The following is a 26,248-nucleotide window of genomic DNA, read 5'->3' on the forward strand; positions in this document are numbered from 1 at the left end:
CATACGATAGTATGAGATTGACATGTCGCGGGTAGGCTATACAATCAGCGTAACTCGATAAGCGGAAGTCTACGCTCATCCTTACAGCATGGTGCCTTGACTTATATGCATCATAGTCCAATCAATCCGCAGCTAAGCGCTAATGACGGGGTAGACGCGTCCTTGCTAATAGTGATGTTAACCCATACGCCTGCGGCACTGTCTTCCGTGAGATCAATCCATGGAATCTCACTCAGAGACATTCATGTTGTTCGGTGGCGGGTCATCTGCCCTAATGATAGACCAACAGAAACCGAGAGAAGGACTGTCGGTGACAACCAGGAACCGTTCAATCCAACCTAGAAATCAAAGAAGGCAAGTACTTCGTGACATTCAAATAGCAGGAGGGATGGGCTACCTATGCTCCAAACATCTCGCTCAAATATTCCTCGAATGTCCTGGGCTTCACTCTCGGGAACAAGTCATTGTGTACCTCCCCAGGCGGCCTCCAAAGCCTCCCAGAGCCCTGCATCCCCTTGACTAGAATCCAAAAATCCTCCGGAAACACGCTTCTTCCCCGCAACTCCTCGGGGATGTTGTCCCTGTTCTTCCAGACGCGATGCATCAGCTCGACCGGAAGCAAATGCCTCTCCACAGGCCTCCCGGAGTGAGTCTCCAGCAAACCAGCGATCTCATTGTAGCTCTTCCGATCGCTGACAAAGTTCAGTGTCCGGTTTTCCGACAGCTCAGGGTGATTGATTGTCTCGACCAGAAATTCGGCCAGGTCATCAATGTTTGTGAAGTCAATTTTAGCATCTGGATCACCCAAGATGATGATCCGGTAAGAGGACGCATTGGGTTGCGTCCATGGACACCGGGTCGCTTCCCTAGGGTTGGTTGTAAGAAGTCCCCGCAGCCGATGAGCGTGTATGTCATCTTCCCCAGACGCAATTGCTGGATGATGCAGAGCTCGCTCGTTTGGCCTGGGACTTTGCGTTCCAGGATCTACATCGTTGGTAGCCGAGTTAGCTGGCCACCGTGCGATAGGACGGGGATGAATTCGACCGCGTACAGGATGGTAGATACCCCCATAATTGTCATCCTCCGAGTCGGGGTCGGTAGACATGGTGCATTCCGTACTCGCTGGGATAGAACCGTCTCACCCCGGCCTTTGCCGGCAGCATCTTGTACCTTGCCCTGTGCGTCCCAGGGCCTTTCCCATTCAGCGCACTGACCACAACGTCCACACCCGTCGAGAATGGGTGGCTATATGGGTCTATGTCAGATCCCCAGCAAGTCGACAGGGTACAGGTTGTGAATACGCTCGCTCTGTTCGGGAGGCCAGAGCGAGCCGATACTTGCTTTGTCTTCGGATTGCGGGGAGACAAGCTGGATACACCTCGTGCGATGTGCCGGTCAAGAGTGCGAGAAGTATCGCATGGCACGATTTTGGCCCGTTGGGCCTAGAATCGCGACGCGCAATGTTTCGTGCATTTTGTTCATATGTATCTCCTCTTGTCTAGCTGTGTCTTCTCCTGTCCTTTTGGTGGTACAAGTACGGTTTGCAATCCGTGAGGTAGTCACCGAACCACGTCATATTTACGTTTCCGTCTTCTGATTGCCGCTTTAAACACATACTTGTCGATAGCCAGTATAGACGACATGAAGATAGGATAGTGAACCAGGTATACGAAAATCCCAAGCTGTCCTCCCCAATTCGTATACACAAGCCAGGACTCCCGACCGCATATTGGTATGAGGTCAACTCTATTTCGGCAGCTCAATGCCACCGCCTCTTCCAGATAATCCCGCCTCCCAGAGTCTAGCTCCTGCGCGAACGAGCAGAGTTACATGGAGGAATCTGTATCATCCGAATCAGTACCATCGGCTGGCATGGCAATACCCAGGGCGCGAAGAACCTACACCGAAACCAGATAGAAAAAGGCCATCACTATCGTCACAAAACTCCAGTACACGAGCCCGGCAAACAGCGTAAGGGGGATATTCCAGGCGAGAAACGTCGCTGACAGGAAGTCAAGCACGACGCTGGCTAACGCGTGGACTGGGGCCCGTCTGCGATAGCAGATTCCATCCACCGTTGACCAGATCACGGGAAGGGCGAACTAGACATATGTCAGCTTGCCAGACTCAACGCGCCGTAAAGCTCCTACCAGGAGTGAGTATGGGTGCGCATGGCGTGTCACGAGAAGCACGTTACCGATGCTGGTGGAAATGATGGCCGCAGCCCTGAGCCAGAGGGTCTTCGTCCGATAGTCCTCCCCGAACTCTGTAGGGAACCAAATTGACATGATGCGAGTGAGTCGACCTGATGGAATGAGCAGGAGGAAAGCTCGTAACAAGGCAGATAAGTAGCGAAATGTGGGTGCCTTGTTAAGCAGACTGGCAGTGCCAAGATGGCCCCATGAGCACAGCCCGTGTTTGAGACGCGCTTCTGCTCTAGGGGCTGCTGGTGCAGACCAATTGTATCTAGTTGTCGGCCAACAAAAGCTTTTGTTGGCTTTCGGAGGCCTTGCTGGGGTATTCTAGCTGTATCCGAATGGTGGTTGATGTAGCCGTAGGTGTCCGGTGCTCAATCCTCAATGTGTTTCAGATTTCTGACTATGTAGTAGGACGGCGAAAGATTAGGACGGCGAAAGATAGCCACCTCATCATTATAAACGCCATTTGATCTAGCTCATCGAGATCAATTCAATCTTTCCTCAATGTACGCTGGAAGCGGTTTCTTATCAGGAACGACATATCCATCCGCCGCGCCTTTGCTCTTCCACACCTCGTCCGAGTAATACGTGGCCCACAAACGTTCCCAGCAGAGTTCCATGCTAGCAGAAAGAAACTGGGAAAACAACAGTGTCTCTGCTGCTTCCACCTCGGCCTCTTCCACCAAGCCGCGGTATTCTTCCACTTGGCTCTTGAACGCTGCGTCCATTCTAGCAAATGCGGCCACGATCATCCGAGCCCAAAAGGCCGCGCACGTATACTGGCCTCTGCCATGAAGAAACGACATTTCTTCCCATACAACCTGGGAGACGAGTGTTCCACTGGTACCGTCAGGATCCGTCATGATCAGCCGACAGAATAACCGACGCAAAAGTGCTGCGTGGCTATCCGCTGAGCCATCATAGTCATCCCGCTTCTCATTCATGGACATCGTTGACTTGACAGCCCATCGAACCCTGAGAAACAACTCCTCGGAACTCGGGCGGCCATCCAGACCAGACGACGTATCTCCGTCATGGACTACATACTTTTCGTCCAGGCGCGACGCAATAGCTTTCTCCACCTGGGTTTGGGAGGGTGGTTGGAAAAAGTTAGGGAGGGGTTTTTTGCGCGGAAGCACTGTTCTCATTCTCGCTTCCACAGAATTCCATTGTTCTGGTGTGTAGTAATCTTTCCAGAGGTCCTCCGCACCGACCAGCTCTGGAAAGAGAATTCCAAAGGTCTCGAAGCTGAGCTTGCTGATGTCCATTGATTTACCGGGCGGGATAGATGCCACTGCGGCGTGGGTCATTTGAATCCAGAAGTACGCTTGGGTCAGAGAGTAGGAATCGATCTTTTCGGTGGACTGGGATTTGGAACGCAATTGGATCAGATATGACTGTATGATGGGTAGGGTGTCATTAATAATCGCGGCGCGCCGTTGGTCGGTGGACTTGACAGCTTTCACAATGCCGTATGCGAAACGTTGATAAATTTGGGCGTTACTTTGAGGGGACTGGATGTTCTTCGGTTTGTTTGCCTGAGCGGATGGCGTATACCGGGGCAGTGGTTTTAGATCGGGTAATACCCAGGCTTCTCTTGCCTCGGAGCCGAAGAGGACATCCTTGGACCAGTATTGATCCCACGCCCGGCCGTCCATGAGCTCAGGGCATTGCCGCAAAAATCCGATAAACTTGTCATAGGATGGCAGGACTCCAGTCTTTTGTCGGGCTAAAAGCATCTGAAGATGGATTTGATGCATCCAGAATATCGTGAGAGTTCTAAGCACTGTCAGGCTGGGCTGGATCTCGTTTCCACGGGCGCTACTTACCGATGGAATGTGTTGCGGAATTTGCCTGGGCTGGCACGCAACATGAGATCCAGGCGCTGCAGGAACAGCTCCGCTGCGGCAAAAACAACGTCTTCTTCCATAATGCATTCCATTATGCAAAGAAATCCAGCACGTAAATGGCACATATGATCCCAAGTTGATAGCGTGCCAGCTTTCATTTGCGTAATGAATTGATCAGGAGGCAGCCGATGCACTGATTCTTTGGACCGCAGCTCAATCCTCTGCAAAAGTTCTTCCCTCGATGGCTTGGGGATCTCCGCCTTTGGCAGTACAGACTTGGTGACCGGTTCGTCCCGCAAATTTGTCTTTGCAACGTGGATCATGCGTTGCAGTAGAACATCGACCTGCTCACCAGTTGCGGCATTGAATCTGTCAAGGTCATCGTAAACTTCGTATGTCGATCCGCACCGTCGTGCCCCTCTCCACGACTGGATTCTGTCGTTTACCGCCTGTTTCAATGCCGCAGCATCCGCCTGGTCTTTTTGACTTTTGTGATTGAATACGACCGCAAAGTGCTTCGCCTCGTCGATTTTACCCAGAACGTCGTCGAGCTCATACTTGACGTAATCGTAAGGATCCGATGAGTCGATGAGGAACAAGCAAATCACTTCCGGATTAACTAGATGCTGAAACACCCCTATCGGAAGGAACGAACACCCTCCTCCGAGATCCCAGATCTCAAAGTCGAACCTTTCAGACGGGAGATGAAGGTTCTCTGCTGGTAGGTCGTTAGCAGACCTTGGTTTGAGGTAGATATGGAAAGGTGTTATTCACAATTGAACCCGATTGTCGGAATCGTGATGACCTGCCTACCCTGAAGCAGCCGGTATAGGAGGGTGGTCTTTCCAGCTCCGCCGTGGCCGAAAAGGCAGATTCGAACATGCGGAGTCTCCTTTTTCCATAGTCCGCGCATATAGGCCCCGGCTGAGGACATTAATTCCGCCATGGTTAGGAACAATATCGATCAATGGGAAACTTGTGCAGGACAGGATAACGGTGTGATGTTGAGTCACTGGTCGGGCTGCCTCGAGATTTTAGTCGTGGGGAGCAAATCCGGCAGCCTGGAAAGCCAGCTTCTTTCTGTATCCCGCAACCTGTCCTTTTGAGGCTGGACTGTGCTGTTGTATGCGATTTGAGCAGACAAAGTTTTGTGGGGTGACTCGCTTGTAGGTGGGAAGATGAGCTTGAGGACACGAGTCCTAGTTCAACATGGCAACCATCGGGACAAATCCTGTAGCCTAACCGACAGGCCGGTATGATTCCCATAATAGAGGAGCGATAGAAGGCAGGATGATCATGGGACGTCGTTCATAGTGTCAGGATTTCCTCTGCAGCACCACCAACATCTCGTACGGCGCTACTCCAACTTCGGCGGGAAGGCTAACCTCTGAGAAGGCAGACTCGCGAAAACACGGCTCGTAATCAGCCCAGTCAACCCGAGGGCCCAGCCACACAATTACCTCTGCTTTATCACTGTATGCGTCTAGGTACTTGGTGACGAGCTTTGGTTCGCGAGGATAGACAAACATCCAAGCTCGGGCCTGGGGGACGCGTGAATGGAGCCCCCACGTCCCGCCGACAACATGCATGTCCTCTTCAGGTAGATAGCGGTTGACTGAAGAATTCACTTCCACCCCCTCGACGCGGATGGTGGGATGACAGTGTGCGATGAGCGCTTCCAGGAGGCCGGACCCACTGCCGATGGAGATGGTGAATCCGGGTTTCTGCGGCAGAATGGAGGCTAGATATGTAATCAATGTGCGTGATATCGCTAGACAGCAATCGGGAAACATCTGAGGAGATGGTGACAGGCGATCTATAATGGGAGAGAGATCCATGGCGGTTGGATGAAATTTCTGTCGCAGAAGACTGTTGATGCCTAGGTATTGTTTATGTCGCGACGGATAGAAAATCCCAAAAATAAGTCGGCCTCGGATTTACCGCTTTCCGTCCTACCACAGGCGATATCAAGGCAAGCATTCACGACACAAGTCTGAAATATATTTCCATGGAGATGAGCATTGTAATGTGAAGCTTATGTTTCTAGATGGGAGATGAAAAGGAAGAGAAAACAAGGGGTTATGTAGACGTCGTGATGCGATATATATTATATGGAGTATGAAGCATATCTAAGACAGACACGTCTCGGTTCATTCCCGGTTGGATGGAGTAAACGTAGATTTCGTGTAGGCCAGCTTGAATCCCATTCTCTCAGCATTTCGGCTACTACCAGAGCCAGGGCGAGTTTCCAGTGTTGCCAAAACACAGCCGCATTCTCTTGCATCCTGTATGCGAGCATGGATCAACGCCGCATGCACTCCCCTTCCACGCCAGCTTGGTAAGGTGCTGTCAATGTGAAGATGTGCGATGGGTCCGATATCCGTGTCGATGACAGCCATTCCACCCGACCCTATAATAACACCGTTCTGAGTGGCTAGATATATGGTTGTGTCCTTCCGGTTGGCTGCACTTTCCGCGAGAAGACACAGGAGATCTAGAGGCCGACCTCCATCTTTAAAGCCCTGCACAGAGGATCGAACGAAGTCTTCCATCTGATCCTCTTGCGCTTTGTGAATCTGTATGTCGGATGTAACGCCACTAGCCGAATAATCAAGATCATGTAATGCATATGCATACGCGTTGAGAAAGCCATTTACAGTCCAGCAACTGGATGTAAGGACCTGAAGAGCCGTAGGGTGTGCAAGTGAACACAAGTCAATTTCTGGTGTCACTCCCTTGCGTGTTGATATGCTTTGAATCAAAGCCAGATCGATGCTTGTCACCGGGCCATCCATGCCAAAACCTGTTGTGTGATTGAGCTTGCGAGTGTAGTCGGCTTTCGTGATAGCGGCAACTCCTCCGCCTGCTAAGGAGTCAATGAACTCTTCATGGGGACGTAGGCATCGACAAGCTTCGATCTGGCGGCGCAGGTGGAGAGCGGCCACCTTTTCCATATGCTGTACAAGTGGCTGCGTGGTGATGAGCATTTTTCCAGAGCACATCTTTGTTTTGCTGACCCAATAGCGCAGTTTCGAGCAGATGAAGCAAAGCAAGTGTGCCTACGTGAAAAAGATAAATAAATATAGATTTGCTTATGGCTTGGATCAACCATGATGACTCACCCGGTGTTTTCCCCACTCGGAATGAACGTGGCTCTATCTCCACCATCTCATTCCATCCAGACACACTTTAACACCCATACTGCTTTCCCAAATGAGGCTCTTTCTCATCCGACACGCAGAAACCGTCGACAATGTGGCCCGTATATTGTACTTCTACCACCCTTTGATGCGTTGACGGCGAGATCTAACCGAGGAACAGAGCTGGAACCACTGATTCGCCCCTCACCAACCATGGGGCTTCCCAAATTGACCGACTAGGCCAACATTTCAAGTCAGAAGGAGTATGCTTCACGCACATTTTCGCCTCTGATCTTTCAAGAGCCGCTCTTACCGCGGAGGGGATCCGCCGTCACCAACCAAATCCCACTGCACTGGTACCAATCTCGAGCCCGCTGATCAGAGAGCGAGATTTCGGGTCTTTCGAGGGGCAGAAATGGTCTGCTTCTTACCAGGCCCAGGCTGTGCAGACCATGCCTGAAACGGACCAGTCTATCATGTTGCGGTCAAATACTTTCATCAACGATCACCTTCTCCCGTTAGTGTTTGACGAAAACAGGGATAACCATGTGGTGGCCGTGGTTTCGCACGGAATCACATTGCAATTCCTGTGGAAATGTATCACAGCCTTATTTCATCAACATCTGATCCGTTTAGTGCCAGGAGCCAGTTCCCACGACGCTGACGCCCGATTCATTAGCCCAACATGGGTGAATACTGGCTTTCTCGAAGTTTGCATACAAAATCCAGCCACTTCCTTGCCACCGCCTGTCATTCCACGCGACGTATCGTATGGAGTACCTCCACAATCTAACACCATCTCTGAAGATACATCACGTCCGCTTTCAGGATGGTTTCTTGAAATCAGAGCTATCAACAGTAGAGTTCACTTGGCTCAATTACGTCGCGTACAAGGGGGTATAGGGAGTGGCACATACGACAAGAGGCAACGAAGAATTGATAACTTCTTCAAGAGATAGACATCATCTTCATCATTTTCGTCTTTCTACTTGAATTGCTTGCGTCACACCAACAATGGTTGCAAAAACCATCCATGGATAAATCGCAGACCAAAACATCAACCTTTGTTCTCTGCATCCTTCTGTCTACCATATTCCAGTCTCTGCCGCTTCATTAGCAACCCACAGACAAGGCAGACTGCACCACCTCCCACGACCAGATAAAACTCGCGTGCAATCACCTCAGCAACTGCCTCAACTCCGCGTGACACAATCTCCGGATCACTCGACCGCCACACCACGGACGAAACACCTGCGAGCGCTTCGCGCAAGTCCCTTTGAGAGTATTCACCGGTCCCAACAGCATCCACCAGCATGTTGTAGCCAACGTTCTGGAAGATGGACCCTGCCACGGCCAAGACAATGGCAATGCCGCCCATCTGCGCCATGTTGAATATAACGGCACTGTCCACTCGATCCCGTGGCTCTTTATTGATGACATTCGAGATTCCGACACCATGCTGGAACGAACACCCAAGGCCGACACCGATAAGAGCCTCCAACCCCAACACTTGAGCTTCAGACACACTAGGACTCAATGTTGCTGCCATGACACCAGCCCCCGCAACGGTCGCGATGCCCGCCACAATGTATATAATGTTGTACCGGCCAAAAATGGGCAGCAGTCCGCCAACCAACATCACCACAGCGATGAACACCAAAATGAACGGGAGAAGACGAACAGTCTGCTCGAGGGCGCTGTATCCTCGGGCAAAGGCAAAGAACAACGGCAGATAATACAATGTCACGGCATAGGACGCACCTGCGCATCCCGATGCAATCCACAGGGGCAGGAGATCGACGCGGGTGAGTAGATGGACGGGAATAGCGCGTTGATCGGGACTTGTGCCAATACACCAATATTGTTGGACGCCCCATGCGACCAGAACGACGCCAAACACGACCCAGCATGCAATGGACGCTCCTGACCTCCAAGCCCATACCGAGCCGGAGAATTCTAGCGCAAGAGCCAGCAGAGTTGGAGCGCCCATGTTGAGCACAATCCCAATCGGGTCCACCGCTGCGATGCGCGCGGTCACCGGGACGTCAGGCCCTAAGTATTTGCGAGGGAAACAGACCAATGCGACAAGCAGACCTAAGCCAGCACAAGGGAGGTTCAAGTACAGTGCCCAGCGCCATGTTGCATGATCATTGGCAGCGAAAGCGGATCCTATAGGCCCTCCTATCACAAGGCCTACTGCCCACAGCGCACCCAGTACGCCGAAGAGTCGAGGGGTCTCCGTGGGAGTAGCGAAGACAGCGACAAAGGTCAGATTGCTATTTCTGGTTAACGGATGATCGAGATATGAATATCGGACCAGGCGTTCAACGAACCTTTGGTAAACGACTGCTCCACCAACACCCATAATGATGCGTCCAACAATGACAGAATCCATGTTCTGTGCTGCTCCTGCAACCGCAGCGCCCGCCATGAAGACAACTATGCTGGCGAGATAGACCCATCGCATTTCGAAACAATACAGGATTTTTCGAGAGAAAGAGAGCGCCGCAAAATTGGCGAGACTGAAGGAAAGGCTTATCCACGGCAGGAGGGTGATGTTGCCGAAGGCCTCATAGAGACGCGGCTGGATATTAGCAACATTGCTCACATCGTATCCTGACCAAGTTCCCTTCGTCAGTATTGTGATGATTTTGTGTTGGATGGTGAACCAACCATTAATGATAGTTGTCAAGAAAATTGCAGCAAGGCTCCCTTTCCATTTCCAGTCTGGGATGTCACCCCGACGGCTAACTGTTGAGGGAGCGTACTCGTCTTTGCTGGAGGACATTTTTCCTCGATTAACCTCATCCAAGTGTTTCATAGTTGCTAAAGAGGAGTGGAATAGGATGCCCAGGACAGGTCAGGCACAAAACAGTGGATAGTCAGCCGTTCTGGGGGTCAAGTGTATATTTAGTTTGGGAATAAGGCTCCGATATCCTCCAGCATGCTTCGCCTCGTCCGTTGCAATCCGAACTCAATACAGAGCTGACTTGGGGGCCATCTGCCATCATCCCATTTTGTGATACCAAAAACAGGCTGTATCAAAATGCTATCGGTGGTGGCGTGTGGAGTGCCCTCATGGGCTCAGTAACGCTGTGACCCTACATCTCAATTACTTGCAGACATGGGGGTTTATCTTTAGAAAATTGGCGAGTCAGCCAGCGAGTTATGTTGACCTTTTCCTGTTGGATTGTTGGATTGTATGACATTTCTGATGATCATGTCAGACAGGTCCGCTGACAACACCGTCTTCCGAATCATACCCAGTTATAGTAGATGAAGAGTAGTCTGGATATCGAATCGGGCAGTAACCGTGCAGAAGATACTGCTGGGGGCGGTGGAACAAGGTGTCGGCGTATGATTGGAAGGAATGTTAGGCGATCCATGACGACCTGCAGGATCCCACGATGGTGGCTTTGATTTTGCCAAATATAGAACGCATCTTTCAAGTGAATGTCACACTGTCTCTACCTTGTATTGGGCGGAAACATAATTTGGCCCAGTATTCCAAAGTGGAAGTGCATCTATACACAACTTCGCCCCATCAGACCCCTAGTCAAGCATGCATAGCCCTCGAACTATGACACAACATGTGAATCTACTCAGATGAGCATGCTAGAAACACTCAGTCACAAGTGTAAAACACTCAGCATGACGCAGCCCCTTAAAATAGAACATATATCATGAAAAAGAGGGACGGACAGTCATATATCTTGCCGGAGCGTGCCCCAAAGGGTCTCATCGTTCTTCTTGAGCCATAAGTTTCATGGACTACACACTTTGCTTGCTTGTTAAAACTGTATCAAAGCTTCTTGGAGTTCATGATGCATACCTTGTTGTTCGTTCCGGCACTGGTCCTTGCGGGTATTGCAGTGCGACTGGTGATCTCCTTCGCCCTGTCATGGAGAAAAGCTCGTAATGCCCGCAGACTAGGGTGCGAAGAAGCCCCCTTATACCCTAGCAAGGACCCCTTTGGTTTTTCCAACCTCCTGGAAACACTGCGTGCGGATCGAGCAAAAGTTCTTCCTGAACTAGCCGAACGACGTATCGACCTACTGTCGCAGAGACATGGCAGATACATCTCCACCTTTCGAGTCCGACAACCAGGGAAAGAAAGCTTGTTCACCGCGGATCCTAAAAACATACAGGCCATGTTGGCCACCCAATTTAAGGACTTTGGGTTGGGGGATGGACGGCGGAACGTTGGGGGCCCGCTTGTTGGCCGTGGCATTGTCAGTACTCCCCATCCATCAGCGTGTTTACGCTTTGGTAACTGACACTTCGTAGTTCACCACAGACGGTGAGGCATGGTCGCACTCGAGATCACTCCTCCGACCTCAGTTCACACGGGCCCAAGTGAGTAATCTCGATATGGAAGAACGTCATGTTCAAAATGCGATGCGCGCACTGCCAGTCTTGTCGAACGGTTGGACTCGCGCAGTGGATATCCAAACGATTTTCTTTCGGCTCACCCTGGACTCGGCGACGGAGTTTCTGTTCGGGAAGAGCTGCGACAGTCAGTTGGCTGCTGTGAGGACCGACGTCGGCCGCGGGTCTGATAGCTTTCTGTACGGATTTGACCGTTCGGTGTGGTATCTGTCGGAACGACTTCGCTTCGACAGATTCTACTGGCTCGTCGACAATAGAGAGTTCCGCGAAAGTATCCGGATGGTGCACGCCTTCGTGGACAAGTATGTAAATGCCGTGCTGGAGAGACAGGCGGGCGACACAAAGCTCCCTGATAGCAGCCAATCCACATCACAGTATGTCTTTCTGGAAGCGCTCGCGGCGTCGAGCAAAGACCCACTACAGCTTCGCTACGAATCCCTCAATGTTCTTCTCGCAGGACGTGATACGACCGCGTCGCTGTTGAGCTGGGCTGTGCTCATCCTCGCTCGCCGGCCCGACATCTTTTCCAGACTCCGGAAAGACATCGTCGAACAGTTCGGCACCTACAAGACGCCACGGGGAATAACCTTCGCTTCTTTGAAATCGTGCCAGTATCTCCAGCACTTTATCAACGAGACACTGCGTCTCTACCCGGTCGTCCCGTTCAACCGTCGATGTGCATTAAGGGATACGACCCTCCCGTCTGGTGGTGGGAAAGACGGCTCGTCGCCTATTTATATCCCAAAAGGTCAGCAGGTCCTTTACGGCAGCTATGTCCTGCAACGTCGAAAGGACATCTGGGGCGATGATGCTGAGGCGTTCAATCCCGATCGGTGGATTGGGCGGAAGGTGACCTGGGAGTACATCCCGTTCAATGGAGGGCCCAGGACATGCATCGGTCAACAATTCGCCCTCATCAAGACTAGTTATGTATTGGTGCGGCTGCTTCAACGTTTCGACTCCATTGTGGATGTGCACGCTGACCAGGAAATTCGGTACGGCGTGGCACTGACATGCGCGCCAGCAGACCTGGTGACTGTGAAGCTACATGAGGCGGATGATTAGGTTGGCTGTTTCCTTCAATGATGTCGTATAGAGAGGCAACTTAGCGGGTTGTATATGTGGATTAACTTGTTCAGATGGACTGTTATCTTCGGATATGTCGTAATAAATCGATTCTAACGAGCCAAATTGCGCGTTATATTGTTCATTAAACGGTAGCACCAGAGTCATGGGAAGTACCTATTTAAAGATACTGTAGAGAATAAAAGGCAGTTTATTTGTCTCGTCGGTACGTGACATGCATATGACCTGGGCTAAGAACCGCAAGCGTCTTCAAATACATTGAGACTTGGCTGGTATGTCAATATCGATAAGACGAAAAGCGGTCTCAGGAGCTCTCGTAAGGCTTCGTTGGGAGGCAGGATGCTTGCTGTTTGCCAGACGCCTCGCATGCAGAGTCAGTCAGTAAAAGTAGATTCGCACAACAATAGCTCAACTAGAGACAAATCTTTCATGACTCTATACATGGAATAACAAAGAGCTTATGTTGACAAGCCGTATAGTTCATGCTATTAGGCAGCCACACTTGAAACTTACCGTTTCTCGCATTTTCGCATTGACATCAACCTTAATGTTCTCCATGCAGCCGATTGGCTACCCATCTATTCCGTGGTGGATCGGCTATTCCGCCTCGTATAAACTTCACCTTCCTCTTTGGTACATCCCCCTGTAAACGCACTGTACACTGCCAGGGTGGCGTGCAATTGTCCGAGTGCGAATACGATATGTTCCTTTTGGTATAGTAGAATCAGCACCACCCGCCCAGGCTTCAGAATTACCCTTCATTGTAGAGTACTGACCCAGGCATATAAATCAGTCCTCTACCATCACCATGTCACTAAAGAGAGCATCACAATTGCGTCTCGGACAAGGGTTCGCAATTTTCAGTTAAGTGTCACATTGACCATCAAAGTGTCATACCCTCCTGTTCAATCACCCAAGAGAAACGCCCTCATTCCTCAACATGTCATCCCCCGACAGCATCTATTTCTACAGCCCTTCACTTCCAGCCTCCATCCTATTCACAGTTTTCTACTTCTTCCCGTTTCTATATCACCTGTATATGACTGTCATTGCACCATGGCTAGGCAAGGTCCGCCGCGTAGGGCACTTCATCCCATTGTTGATCGGTGCCCTGCTCGAAGTGGCTGGATACGGAATCCGCTGCGCCAGCGTGAAGAAGCCGGCGGATGTTGCCCTGTACGCTGTCAGTGCTACATTGATCGTTATTGCCCCGATATTTGTCTGTGCCAGTCTCTATCTTCTGATGGATCGATTGATCTGGTCCGATGCAAACGATCAGGGTTCCGAGAAGCCATTGCGTTTTCTATTTGTCGGGATCCGACGAAAATGGCTTCCTCGGATCTTTGTTGCGTTAGATATCATCAGCTGTCTTACCCAAGCCTCTGGCAGCGGGATTGCTTCTGCAGGAGACTGGGAGGGCTCAGAGAAAGACACCGGAACTGGGGTTCTGATCGGGGGTCTAGTCCTGCAAGTCGTTACATTTACTGTGTTCCTGCTTATCGTTGGATCTTTTCATCTGAAGTCGACCCGTGGAGGTAAGCTGATGGACGCTGGGGTCCAGACACTGCTTACCGGGATCTATATATCCGGTTTCTTCATACTGGTGAGTTCCATTGTCGCTAATCTTACTTCACAACTTGCTAAATCCGTCGACTGAATAGGTCCGCTGTGTGTATCGAGTGATCGAGTTTGCCCTCGGCATTGACGCCTACATATTCACCCATGAATGGCCGCTATATGTCCTCGAGGCTGTCCCGATGCTTATCGCTATAAGCCTCCTTGGATGGTACCACCCAGCGCGATTTCTCTATGCGGCCGACACTGCGCGAAGGATTGGTGGATCAAGATCTGCTTGTTGAGTGGGAGGATACACGAGTGGCAAGGTAGTATCGTGGAGAACCACGTATGGAGATTGGTTGTGATTGTTCAGGATTTCTTGCTTTCTTCTCTTTGTGCAATTGGTGCTTTGAAGCGAGTTCCTCCCTTACTATGTCAAGATGACTATTTCTGGTTATGCCTCACGCAACCCGTCACCATAGAACCTCATATAGAAAGAGTGTTGACAGTTCACTTATTCTTGCAATCCACAGCCATGTCCGAATTGCAATCCTCAATCTCTATCCAGGCATTCATCCTATAATGCTGCCGCTTTCAAGATTCGTGCGCACCCTCTCTTTCTCTTTCCGAATCCGGTCCACCTGGCGACATACCAAGCCTTTCATCGACGACGGTAAACCACCGTATATCGCCGACACCCAGTTGTCGGCAACGGTAGCATTGATATGTACACCCGGGCGATGTCGTCCTCCTATCGCAAGCATAAACGGTCGCATAAGCGTATCAATCGTGAAGTGATGTATAAACAACGCCCGCGAAATATGGTTTGCGCTGGCAACAAACTTCATAAACTCCTGGTTCTCCATCGTATACCAGACCGCGTAGACCTCTGTTAACTGAAAAAATGTCTCTGCCATGGAGCGATGTAGCGCCGCGTACGTGCTGCGCAGAACCCGGAAGAACGCACGGTCCCCATCGCTCCGAAGAAACGAGCGCAGCTGATCGATATCCTCAATGCAGGATGCAATAAACGCGCTGTCTGGGTATGGATCATTCGGGAGCCACGGTGAAACCATAGCGCTAACCTGCTCTTGCGTCTGGATGAGGAACATTCTGCTGCGCTTGAACCGCGCTCGTAGCTGGGTTGTGATGGTCCCACAGCCGCGTACGAAGACGGCAAAATCTACCAGACCGTCGTTCATGTAATAAGCTTGGAACACGAGAGTGTAGCATGTGGCTAGCACGCCATCCAGGTCGGACTCCGTGCATCGGTCGCCCTTGGCGAGCGTCGTGGCTAGTAGTTGGAGGGCTTTTCCGCGATGCGCAATGGCCATTGGAGTGTATTGAGAGCCGGCCGGGGTTGTCAAAGCATAGTGCGTGGCGCCGAGGGAGAGAATCGCATGCATCAGGTGTGGACACTAAAGACATAAGAATTTTCAACCATTATGAGTTTATCCCCCAACTCACCTCATGCGCATATGCCGGTACCACTGTCGTCCACGAGTCCTCACTTCCAAACGGCAGATATGGTCTTGCAACAAGCAGAAAGTGGTGGAAAAATCGCAGGTCATCGCCAGTGAATGGGCGATCGGATAGTTGCCGTGTAGATGTGAGGCTATTTCGGTCATGGGTCGATAGCGCTGCTGGTTTTAGTTTGCTTTTTGAAGGGTATACGCAATCCATGTCTCTGGTGATGCAGTTTGCACAGGATGGCTTGGTTTCCTGGCACTTTGCACTTGTTCAGCATGTCTTCAGCGGCAACCTTGCTCCATACAACTGGTTACCTTCACTTTCCGAGCTTTGCAGTTGAAACAGCCACGACGAGATTTGGTATGTGGTCTTTTTGAGCGGTTATGGCGGGGTTCATTGTTTAAATCAACTGTGACATGCGCCATGCCGAATTTTGTATGGTGCTCTGATGACGGTAGGAGATGGTCGGTTCGATGCGCCATCCACTCCATGGCCTCCGAAACTTATTATGTCGATCTTGATATGGGTGCACGGTCTTTTGAGTCGGACAAAGAATAGGTGATGCTTCTAAAGCAGCAGAATGAAGGCAAGACATGAAGTGGGATGGCCTGGAGCTCGCTGGCGGCGTCCAAGCTAAGGCAGCATCATTCTGGCTGAATACGAGCCCGCAACACAAGGGACCAATGATGAGGCCAGTGGATGCGAATTTGTCAGCTGTCTTTCAGCCTCCAGTCTTGGAATTGGTAATCGATCAATGCGTTGCTGTTGTGCTGGTTGTGGCAGTTCTATATGGGAGCGCCGTTCTAGATTATGTAGATTCCAAGCATAAGTCATGGGCTTAGCAGGTAATTCGCTCACAGCATCGCCACATCGTCATATGGCGAAGTTCAGAGATGATCTTGAGATGGTTACTCATGATCGAGAATCGAGATACGTTAGAGGTATTTGTAAACCCACTCGTTGACGAAAAATGCGTAAAGAATGTTGTTTTGCATTCTCGATGCAGATCGGGATTTCCGGCTGTCTGTCGGTAGAACCGGGATCTTCACTCAATATGCGGACTGCCACCGGTCCCGCATCGGATTACATTTTGATCGGACCATAAAGGGACTTTTCAAGTATTATAGAATTACGCCAGTTAGTTCGGTTCATGGGTACTACTACTACCACAGTATCAAGAATTGTTTGATTGAATGCCAAGCATAGAGATATATTTATTGTCCAGACATCCAAATCCGCAGATAACCACGTCAAAGGCAGCATGAGGACCTCGCTCATCGAATGTATTTTCAAACATATGCCAATGATTCCCCCTCTAATAAGCGGGGTTCTTGTTCCTGACACCACATCTGTTGCCTGTGGGCGTAGTGCGGAGGTCATGCTAAGAGAAGAACAGATGTACACAGCCACACGGGAGTATTGCATAGAATTCACTAGGAGTAAAGCAGATTTGTCTTATCAGACCTTATGATCACCTTCAAATTGCTTTCGCACTGGATGAGGGTCCTCCTGATATGACTAAACCCGCAAATAAAGACACTAAGTGAATACGGCTTGGTCGGTCAACATCAGAATCTCAAGGACCGATATAGTAGCTAATCCATGCAATATACCTGCAAGCGACGTGTCAAAGATAAGCTGACGACAGCTCCACGCCCTTTGACAAGTGCCCCATGCACAAGACGAGGTATAACTTCCCCCGCTACATGCCCAGCGCATACCTGCCAAGACGTCGGCAATGCTTAAGACTTCGCTGGTAGATAAGAGCATTCGGGCTAACCCGCCCTTGCCAATCTTTGCCCAAAGCAGGATATTCCACGCGAAGACGCCCAGTTGTCACTGGTTCCCCGGATCTTCGGGTTTTCGGGGGGTACTATAACGGGAAGGTCAATTGCGAGGATTTGATCGTATACGCCCTTTTTCCTGCGCTAACATGTATTTTCTATCTTCTTGATAAGACGGCCGAAGGAGATAAGGATGTTGATACATGGCACTCGACCACTACTGAGTATCCATTCGCCATATCTCACCTCGCTGGAGTGCAATCTCCGAGCCGTGTACATCTTCCTGCCATACTGGGGCTTCAGACTTTGTGGCATAGACTGTTAGCAAGTTGCGATTTACGTAAATGCGAGCTCGGCTTATCGGGCAGAAGAGAGCCCATCGATTGTCTGGAGTACATTGAGTGACGCACGAGGCGTAGAAGAAAGATATGGATAATTTCCTTGAACAAGCTATATAAAAGTCAAATCATGGCAGACTTCAGCAGGTTTAATATTCGATATCACCAGTGCAATCCTACTTACTCTCTATTATCGTGTCAACCATGCGGAGTTATACTCGCCATATCCTCCTGGCTTTAGCTCTATGCGGCGTTGGACAGGCCAGAGTACTCCCAAGAGGACGAGAAGTCGTTCGATTTCGCGTCCCTACCGAAGTTGTTGCCGACTCATTGCACAATGTCCGTGTTGAGTTCCTTGACGACACCTGGGAGGGTGAGTTACAGTTCGTATATGGAGACTGCGGGCTTGCCAGTACGGCAGAGAGCCATCATGAAATCGGCAGCATTTTCGTGAAACGTGAGGCCTACCCTGAACGGTTTGTGTGGATAACTCCGCATGATGCTCCTCACTCCCATTGCCTCCACGCATTCTCTGGTTCCTCTCTGGTGGGCAGGTCTGAACCGGTGAATGTGGCTGCCCCCATCACCCGACGGGAGGCAATCGCCGACGTCGCTGATGCCATGGGCCCCTGGTTCGATGGCGTGGCATACATGAAGGCCAAAGAGCCGGGCAAGGCTGTGGTTGCAAAGGCCAAGAAGTCATCCGTCGCTATCGTTGGCGGTGGGATGTCAGGCTTGATGACGAGTTTGCTGCTCGAGTCAGTGGGGATGCACAACTGGCACATTTACGAGTCCTCCGAGCGGATCGGAGGTCGTATTCGTACGAAATACTTGAACAACTCGCGCCCAGATCAGTACCAATACCAGGAGATGGGACCCATGCGGTTCCCCGTCAGCATCACATACGCCGAAAAGAACGAGACACTCCAAATCCAGGACCACCGGATGGTGTTCCAGCTGGCGGACACCCTCAACAAGATGAACCCCGATCGGCCAGATCTGCAAGTCAACTTTATCGAGTTCATCCAGAACAGCCCCAATGTTCCCACGTCGACCGGTGGGAAGAGGCTTGCCGATGGCCGTGTCCCGACTGTCGCTCAGGTAGAAGCCGATCCGTCTCTGACGTATGAGGCTCCCTCTTCCAACGCGACGGCCGTGGCAGACGCCGAGGAGGCCTTTGAAAACTACAGCAAGGTGGACGACGAGGATCAAATGAAGAAGGTCGCCACAAACATGTACCGCGCTCACAAGGCTGCGGTTGAGGACGGTCTTTTCCACTGGTCCGAGGCCGGATACCTACGGTATGCCCTGGGATACAACGCCAACATCACCGATTATGTTGCCGGATCCGACAACACCCCCATCTGGGGCTCTATCTACGACGGCGTGTACTTCTCAGCAACGAAATGGCGCACAATCGACAAGGGTCTGGAGTCACTGCCCCGTGCTTTCTGGCCCCACGTTTCTGACAAGACGACGCTGGGACGCAAGGTCTCAGGACTGTCCTACAACGAAGACAGTGGAAAGATTGCAGTGAACTGGCGCGATGATCCGATGCAGCTTGTTCCCGAGAGCAAGGAGTACGATTACGCCGTTGTCGCCACGCCCTTCAGCAAGGTCCGGTTATGGGACATGCCGCGGTATTCGTCGCTTCTCAGCCGCGCCATCGATACCCTGAACTATGATCAGTCCTGCAAGATGGCTTTGATGTACGAGACGCGTTTCTGGGAACACCAGGAGAACCCGATTTTCGGTGGCTGCGGATCGGTCGACAGCCCCGGTATTGGGTCAGTGTGCTATCCGTCGTTTAACATGAACGGTACCGGCCCGGGTGTGATTCTCGCATCCTATGTCAGTGGTACGGCTGCGCGGTCAACGGCTGCCTTGAGCACGGAGGACCACATCGCGCTCGTGCAGCGGGCGATGATTGAGGTCCACGGCCAGATCGCCGAGGAACAGTTCACGGGCATCTATGACCGCCAATGCTGGGAGATCGATGAGCACCAGGCTGGTGCCTGGGCTGATCCTCTTGTGGGCCAGCAGGAACTGTACCTGCCTGCGTACTACCAGACAGAGTTCAAGACCATATTCATTGGGGAGCATACCAGCTACACCCATGCCTGGATCTTCTCTGCCTTGGATTCTGCCGTGCGTGGAACTACCCAACTTCTGCTTGATTTGGGGCTGGTGGATGAGGCTAAGATGATTGTGAAGGAGTGGATGGGACGATGGATTCGCGTATGAGTTGGGCACTCATGATATGGTATCATCGCATGATTTTGTAAATATGGTTCACCGTGTCCTAAAAATATGTTAGAAACGTGGAGCGGCCAAGAAGCAATGTCATTCCGTCATGTTCTGTCTGTTGGTGAGGGTTTTAATAGCAGTCAAACGACCAGTAAAAGTAAATGTTGTCTACAAGGAGTTGGATGTCGCTGATAAGATCGTCCTTCCTTTGCAAAGGATCGGCAGACTATCCTTACGGGGCGTTGGGAGGCTGTGATCTAGGTTCAACTCTGGAAGGATCGAGTTCTTTCCGACTTGTAACAGGGCGCAGTTTGATGGTCTATAGCCTCATGACGAAAAACTTCCCCACGCCTCCCCACAGACATGTTTAGGGCCAGTTGATGGCCAAACAAGATAAGCCTGTTGCCTGTTGTGGGGAATTAGTAAGATTTTGGTGCAATCTACACAGCAGTGCTATTATACCACGCCCGATTGCACTGCCAAAGGGTTGGTCTATGCAAGCCTGTTTCCCTCCGTGTCCGTTCTGATCATCCTGTCATATGCGTGGGTACAGCTCCGTCTCAGGGGAGTCATAGAGTATTGTCCAAGGAAAGCTGACAATCACGCGATAGCTTCACCCGTCGGTGATCGACGGCCTGAAGCCAAGCATACTAGCATGCTGACCTATGAGCGAGGGCCAGTCCTTGCTTGGGCCAGCAGAATCACTGCAGAACATTGGAAACACTAACACTAGGCTATATCCAATGAGACAAGAGCATGATAGTGTTGATCCATGCACCGATGCCTTCGTAACCAATGCAATTGAAGCCTCAAACACGACAAGGCGCCGTGAAGTACAACCTCACAATGCCGCATCAGCCCAACGCACCAGTCATTCGTCCCTTAATTCACCGCTAAACATGTGGAGTGCAGTACGTTGTGCATCCAACAGGACACATATTCATCTGCTCATGCGGGATCTTCTTGGCAGGCACAGATCTGTTTATCTCGCATGTAACCCAAGCATGTGCCAAGCCCACGAGAGACCCATACTAGAGAGCAAAGAGGAAGAACTGAGGCCGTCAGTTAAACCACGGGGAATCTATATATGAGATCTCGTTTTGAATATATTTGTCCTCGGAGACAAACCGAGACATGCTTAACCGGATGTTGCAGACCGGCCGCCATCGAGCTGCTGGTTCCTTGAGGTACTTCGGAGCCCGACGGGCAGTATAGGGCGACCGACTCCATGAACAGGGGATCTGACCCTAGCTTCATACTACTCTCCATCACTTCAGGGGTCTTTGAGACGACCTTCCTATCTGGGAGACATTGTCCGTCGGCTGGTGGGCAAGCCCGGACGATGAGTTGCATTGGCAGGACGGCAGTGAGATTACTTCGTAGATCGCAACATGCAGGGCAATATCCACACAGCCTGTCAATCACACGGAGTGTTGGTATCGTTGCGATATGAGCCACTTTGTTCTTCTTGGCTTTCATTCAGAGAGTGATCCTACACTCTTACTGAGGTGGTGGAAGGATATAAATACCACGAGGAATGGCACTTAGGAGGCCTCCCAGACTCATTGCCCATTGCGAGGAGGTACAGTTGATTGGTTCACTTTTGCACCTCATATCATACATTCGTTATGCGTCTTCTCTCTCTCGCAGGGGCTATGGCCCTCCCCTTGTGCGTCCTGGCTCACCCAACGCATAGGACACGGGGAATCGCTCGACGCGGCATAGACTTAACCCCCTATCGCCTACCGGGCAATGCAGAGTATACGAGCTCCAGGACGTCAGCTATGCGCAGTTTGTTGTTCGAGCGTGCAGATGGCGAGGATTATGTCGAAACAGCAAAGAAAGTTCTTCAGTCAGTCCATCCCGACGCAACATTCCGAGTCATTGACGATCACTACGTTGGAGACAACGGGGTCGCACATGTGCACCTACTTCAAACTGCTCATGGCATTGACATTGACAATGCAAACTTCAATGTGAATGTGTGTCATTCGATCTCTCTCGTTCTTGTACCACGGTCTAACTCTATAGATCGACAAAAATGGCAAAGTGCTGTCATACGGAAACTCGTTCTTCAGCGGCAAGATCCCAGATTCCGATCCGCTTACGAAGAGGTCGTTCTCGGATCCTGTAGAGGCACTGAAAGCTGCCGCAACCGGGCTCGGTATCCCCCTCACTGCGGACGATGTGACTTCCGAGGGTCTTGATGGCACTACATCCTATACCTTCAAGGGAACCAAGGGTGCTCTGTCTGACCCTACTGCCGATTTGGTCTACCTGGCAAAGCCGGATAATACCCTTGCCCTGACCTGGAGAGTGGAAACCGATATGAACTCCAACTGGCTGCTCACATACGTGGATGCAGAGACCGCCGAGACCATCCACGGCGTGGTCGACTACATCTCCGACGCAACATACCAGGTGTAGTAAGTGAATAACAATCTGAATCTTCGGCAGATATCAAGCACTAACTCTGTCTAGTCCTTGGGGCCTCAATGACCCTACCGAGGGCTCTCGCCAGATTCTTGAAGATCCATGGGACTCCAAGGCCTCTGAATTCACCTGGATCGGCGATGGCAAAGCGAAATACAAGACCACTCGGGGCAACAACGGCATTGCTCAGTCAAACCCGGACGGAGGGGATGACTACCTGAACAATCACCGCCCCGAGAGCTCTTCGTTGAAATTTGTTTATCCCTATTCGCCTAACGCAACCAGTCCCTCATCATATATCGACGCCTCAATCACCCAGTTGTTCTACACAGCCAACACCTACCATGACCTCCTTTACACGCTCGGCTTCAACGAAAAGGCCGGCAACTTCGAGGCCAACAACAACGGCGCAGGTGGAAAAGGGAATGACTTCGTGATCCTCAACGCCCAGGACGGCTCCGGCACCAACAACGCCATGTTCGGTTCTCCACCGGATGGCCGGCCTGGTCGCATGTACATGTTCATTTGGACAGAGTCGAACCCGCCTCGTGACGGCTCTATGGAAGCCGGCATTGTTATTCACGAGTACACTCACGGCCGTAAGTCCTAGCACCACCATTGCCCGTCACTCTCATACGGCTAACAATTCATAGTCTCAAGCCGTCTCACTGGAGGCCCCGCTAACGCCCGCTGCGTGGACGGCGAGGAGTCGGGTGGTATGGGAGAGGGCTGGGGCGACTTTATGGCGACGGCTGTGCGTCTGAAGTCTGGCGATACGCGCCAGACCGACTATACCATGGGAGCCTGGGCTGCCAACGACCCCAAGGGGATTCGTGACTATCCTTACTCGACCTCCATGACCAAAAACCCCCTGACCTATGCCCACCTCAACAACGTGACTGAAGTCCACGAAGGTGGAACTATCTGGGCGTCTATGCTGTATGAGGTTATGTGGAATCTGATCGATAAGCATGGCAAGAACGACGCTCCCAAGCCCGACCTTAAAGATGGCGTGCCAACCGATGGGAAGTATCTGTCCATGAAGCTTGTGATGGACGGCATGGCTCTGTATGTTCCCATTCTACTTGTCGTATGCCTTTTGTTCTGATCAGTTTACAGCCAACCTTGCAATCCTAGCTTCATCCAAGCCCGCGATGCTATCCTGGATGCCGACGTCGCTCTCACCAAGAGTGGTAACCAATGTGAGATTTGGAAGGGCTTCGCTAAGCGCGGTCTTGGTGAGCGTGCGGCACTGAAGAATGGCATCCGGGTCGATAGTTTTGATGTTCCCAAGGGGGTCTGTTGATGGACCACGACGGGTTGATTTGATTTTGCCTGCACATAGCTTGTCTTTCTGATTGTACATTGGATTTAATTCGATCTGGTTATAGGGCCCGCGCCCTTGGACCAATTTGTGGCTGTATAATTTCATTGTGTTATTTCCATCTTAACAATGTGATATTCATAACGAATACGCCTGTCTATATGCGAACATACTAACTAGTCTCTTGAGGCAATCATGTAAGCACAGCGTTGCATCATTAGCACGCAAACTAACGCAATACCAGCAACACTGTGGTTATTTCTCGAGTGCTAGCACCAGCTACAATGTTATTTAACACTGGACCGCCATCATATTTAGTGCAAAATTCTAACTATCTAGGCTTCCAAAGCTGCAACAATCCTTCGCAAAGCTTCGTCTAGGTATTCCGGATAGTGCGAAAAGACTATTCTAAACCATCCACTCTTCTCAGATCCAAACAGCGCGCCACTGGCCAGGAAAACTTTATGCTTCAGCAACCGCTGCATGACCTTGTCGCCAATATCCTCGCTCTCGCTTTCATTGGGGTGGAGTTCTCGATATCTCTTCCCCAGGTTCACCCAGAGGAAGAATGCTGCATTGCAACCAGGGGCGTACTCGATGCCGCAATCTGTCATGTATTTGGCTGCATATGTATACGATGCAGAAAGCTTCTCCCTGTTGAGTCGTATGTATTCGTCCGTGAATGCCTCGTCCTCCAGCACCAGGGACGTCAGGTGGTCGGCGACCTGGGATGAATAGGAGTAGATCGTGGTGCCCTTGAGCGCCATATGGAGCTCGGGGTTTCCTTGGGAGATAATCGCTCCGAGTCGCAGTCCGTTTGCACCAAAATCCTTACTCATGCCCCACAGTACATGGACCAGCTGGGAATCAATAATCCCGCGGAGATCGATGGAGAGGACGGACTCGAACGGCACGGCGGGCGGGGAGTCGTCGACCGTGTTCTCCCATACCGACAGGGCATATATCTCATCGCTGATCAGATGGATGCGGTATTTCTGGCAGAAGCGCATGAGTTTGATGAGCACATCTCTCGGATAGCACCGGCCGAGGGGGTTGTGAGGGTGGCAGAGCATGACAGCCTTGACTTTGCTGCCGGTGCGTTCTTGGAATTCCAACAATGCCTCCTCATACTTGTCCACCGCCTCGAGACTGAACGGATCACATTCTCCAAAATTCACAGGCACGACCTTTGAGCCTGGGCGCAGGGAGATGTCCGGGATGAAAGTTCCATAGTAGGGTCTTCCCAGGAGGATGCCTTCGCCGGGGTCTGCCAGGCACCATGACATCTGTTCAATGGCGGTCGATACGCCGTTCGTTACCACGACTTGGTTGGCGTCCAGTGGTTTGACTGGATGAAGGTGTCGGCTGAGGAATTGCGCGATTGCTCGTCTCAACCGTACAGACCCGTGTCCCCCGTCGTTATACGTCAGATACTTTGCTGGGAGATCTAGCTTGTTGTTGATGAACTCCAACAGTGTGGAATGCATGAGGAAGTTCTCGGCCACTCCGACATTGACGTAACCTTGGGGATTCGTTGCTGGACACCATGAATCACTCATGACATCCCACATAAGGTTGGTTGCGCCCGAGTGAGCAACCTCGGAAGCTCGTGTCGAAATTCCGGAAGCCATCGTTGAATTGCAATTTTGTGTCTTCTGTTTTCTGGTTAGAGCAATAGAAGGAGGGGTCGTCAAATCTTCGAACCGGATATGACGGAGAAGATGGCTGGTGCGTCGGCTTTGTGTGCGTTCAGTGACATTACGTACATCAGGGGCTCTACAGTCTTGGCTGTTCGGTTGTGGCATACCCCAATGTAATTCCACGCACATTCTTATTACCACGGAGCAGCATCCCACACCAAGCCCACTTTTGGAGTGGGGCAGAATTTGTGAAGATTTGGAGAAAGGTTAGGCCGAATATACAAAAGCGAACTTGGAGATAGATACGGCTGTGTGCTGGATCTATAGCTCACTGAAGTTGGTTCTAAGCCTTCGAGTCCCAAGATGGATAGATAGACAAGTCTAGAGCAATCGGACTTGTCACCGACACACAATGCGCGGCCAGTATCTGTTGGAGGTATTTGGGGTAATTTGGAGACGCTGATACGCATCCAGGAGAGGGTAACTCTATAGACAGGACCATGACTCGGGACGTTGTTATCAACAAGCTAACGATGATTCGGATGTCCTCCTGGCCAATGCTGCCACGAGATACCTCTAACTCCAATCCATGCGTTATACCATTGGGCCGCAAGGAAACCTTGAGATGTCTTCAAACATCTCTTATCAGTGATAACCATGCAGATCAGCATTATCATGGACTGATATAAGCCGGGGTGGAAGAATATACCCTTGGGATCTATATATGCGCATCCAGTCCTGGAGTAAGCTCTCAACGAGCTCCATCCTAAACAGCCTCTCTCTGCAGAACCA

The 26,248-nt window shown here is 51.1% G+C and overlaps 10 protein-coding genes across 10 annotated transcripts; 4 read left to right on the top strand and 6 right to left on the bottom strand.

Annotated features, from left to right (window-relative positions):
* Nucleotides 1-397: 397 nt before the first annotated feature.
* Nucleotides 398-1,105, bottom strand: ATEG_07536 (uncharacterized protein; the record flags this gene model as incomplete). Its single annotated transcript, XM_001216157.1, has 1 exon — nucleotides 398-1,105. One exon carries the CDS (start codon nucleotides 1,103-1,105, stop codon nucleotides 398-400), a length of 708 nt encoding a protein of 235 aa, XP_001216157.1.
* A 1,578-nt stretch (nucleotides 1,106-2,683) lies between these two features.
* On the bottom strand, nucleotides 2,684-4,994 carry ATEG_07537 (uncharacterized protein; the record flags this gene model as incomplete). Its single annotated transcript, XM_001216158.1, has 3 exons — nucleotides 2,684-3,977; nucleotides 4,028-4,763; nucleotides 4,862-4,994. The coding sequence occupies 3 exons, from the start codon at nucleotides 4,992-4,994 to the stop codon at nucleotides 2,684-2,686; spliced, it is 2,163 nt and encodes a 720-aa protein (XP_001216158.1).
* Nucleotides 4,995-6,198: 1,204 nt separating this feature from the next.
* ATEG_07538 (GNAT family N-acetyltransferase) lies at nucleotides 6,199-7,160 on the bottom strand (the record flags this gene model as incomplete). The annotated part of the gene is made up of 2 exons (XM_001216159.1): nucleotides 6,199-7,107; nucleotides 7,158-7,160. 2 exons carry the CDS (start codon nucleotides 7,158-7,160, stop codon nucleotides 6,199-6,201), a joined length of 912 nt encoding a protein of 303 aa, XP_001216159.1.
* A 1,085-nt stretch (nucleotides 7,161-8,245) lies between these two features.
* On the bottom strand, nucleotides 8,246-9,976 carry ATEG_07539 (uncharacterized protein; the record flags this gene model as incomplete). Its single annotated transcript, XM_001216160.1, has 1 exon — nucleotides 8,246-9,976. The coding sequence occupies one exon, from the start codon at nucleotides 9,974-9,976 to the stop codon at nucleotides 8,246-8,248; it is 1,731 nt and encodes a 576-aa protein (XP_001216160.1).
* A 1,036-nt stretch (nucleotides 9,977-11,012) lies between these two features.
* Nucleotides 11,013-12,642, top strand: ATEG_07540 (cytochrome P450; the record flags this gene model as incomplete). The annotated part of the gene is made up of 2 exons (XM_001216161.1): nucleotides 11,013-11,420; nucleotides 11,476-12,642. 2 exons carry the CDS (start codon nucleotides 11,013-11,015, stop codon nucleotides 12,640-12,642), a joined length of 1,575 nt encoding a protein of 524 aa, XP_001216161.1.
* A 961-nt stretch (nucleotides 12,643-13,603) lies between these two features.
* Nucleotides 13,604-14,286, top strand: ATEG_07541 (uncharacterized protein; the record flags this gene model as incomplete). The annotated part of the gene is made up of 2 exons (XM_001216162.1): nucleotides 13,604-14,198; nucleotides 14,225-14,286. 2 exons carry the CDS (start codon nucleotides 13,604-13,606, stop codon nucleotides 14,284-14,286), a joined length of 657 nt encoding a protein of 218 aa, XP_001216162.1.
* Nucleotides 14,287-14,792: 506 nt separating this feature from the next.
* Nucleotides 14,793-15,903, bottom strand: ATEG_07542 (uncharacterized protein; the record flags this gene model as incomplete). Its single annotated transcript, XM_001216163.1, has 2 exons — nucleotides 14,793-15,638; nucleotides 15,688-15,903. 2 exons carry the CDS (start codon nucleotides 15,901-15,903, stop codon nucleotides 14,793-14,795), a joined length of 1,062 nt encoding a protein of 353 aa, XP_001216163.1.
* A 2,113-nt stretch (nucleotides 15,904-18,016) lies between these two features.
* ATEG_07543 (flavin monoamine oxidase family protein) lies at nucleotides 18,017-20,056 on the top strand (the record flags this gene model as incomplete). The annotated part of the gene is made up of 1 exon (XM_001216164.1): nucleotides 18,017-20,056. One exon carries the CDS (start codon nucleotides 18,017-18,019, stop codon nucleotides 20,054-20,056), a length of 2,040 nt encoding a protein of 679 aa, XP_001216164.1.
* Nucleotides 20,057-21,687: 1,631 nt separating this feature from the next.
* On the top strand, nucleotides 21,688-23,798 carry ATEG_07544 (extracellular metalloproteinase; the record flags this gene model as incomplete). Its single annotated transcript, XM_001216165.1, has 5 exons — nucleotides 21,688-22,041; nucleotides 22,091-22,485; nucleotides 22,541-23,091; nucleotides 23,146-23,560; nucleotides 23,612-23,798. 5 exons carry the CDS (start codon nucleotides 21,688-21,690, stop codon nucleotides 23,796-23,798), a joined length of 1,902 nt encoding a protein of 633 aa, XP_001216165.1.
* A 353-nt stretch (nucleotides 23,799-24,151) lies between these two features.
* On the bottom strand, nucleotides 24,152-25,447 carry ATEG_07545 (putative aminotransferase; the record flags this gene model as incomplete). The annotated part of the gene is made up of 1 exon (XM_001216166.1): nucleotides 24,152-25,447. One exon carries the CDS (start codon nucleotides 25,445-25,447, stop codon nucleotides 24,152-24,154), a length of 1,296 nt encoding a protein of 431 aa, XP_001216166.1.
* Between the last annotated feature and the right edge of the window lie 801 nt (nucleotides 25,448-26,248).

Source organism: Aspergillus terreus, genomic scaffold (genome assembly GCF_000149615.1).
Source record: "Aspergillus terreus NIH2624 scaffold_11 genomic scaffold, whole genome shotgun sequence".
Lineage (NCBI taxonomy): Eukaryota > Fungi > Ascomycota > Eurotiomycetes > Eurotiales > Aspergillaceae > Aspergillus > Aspergillus terreus.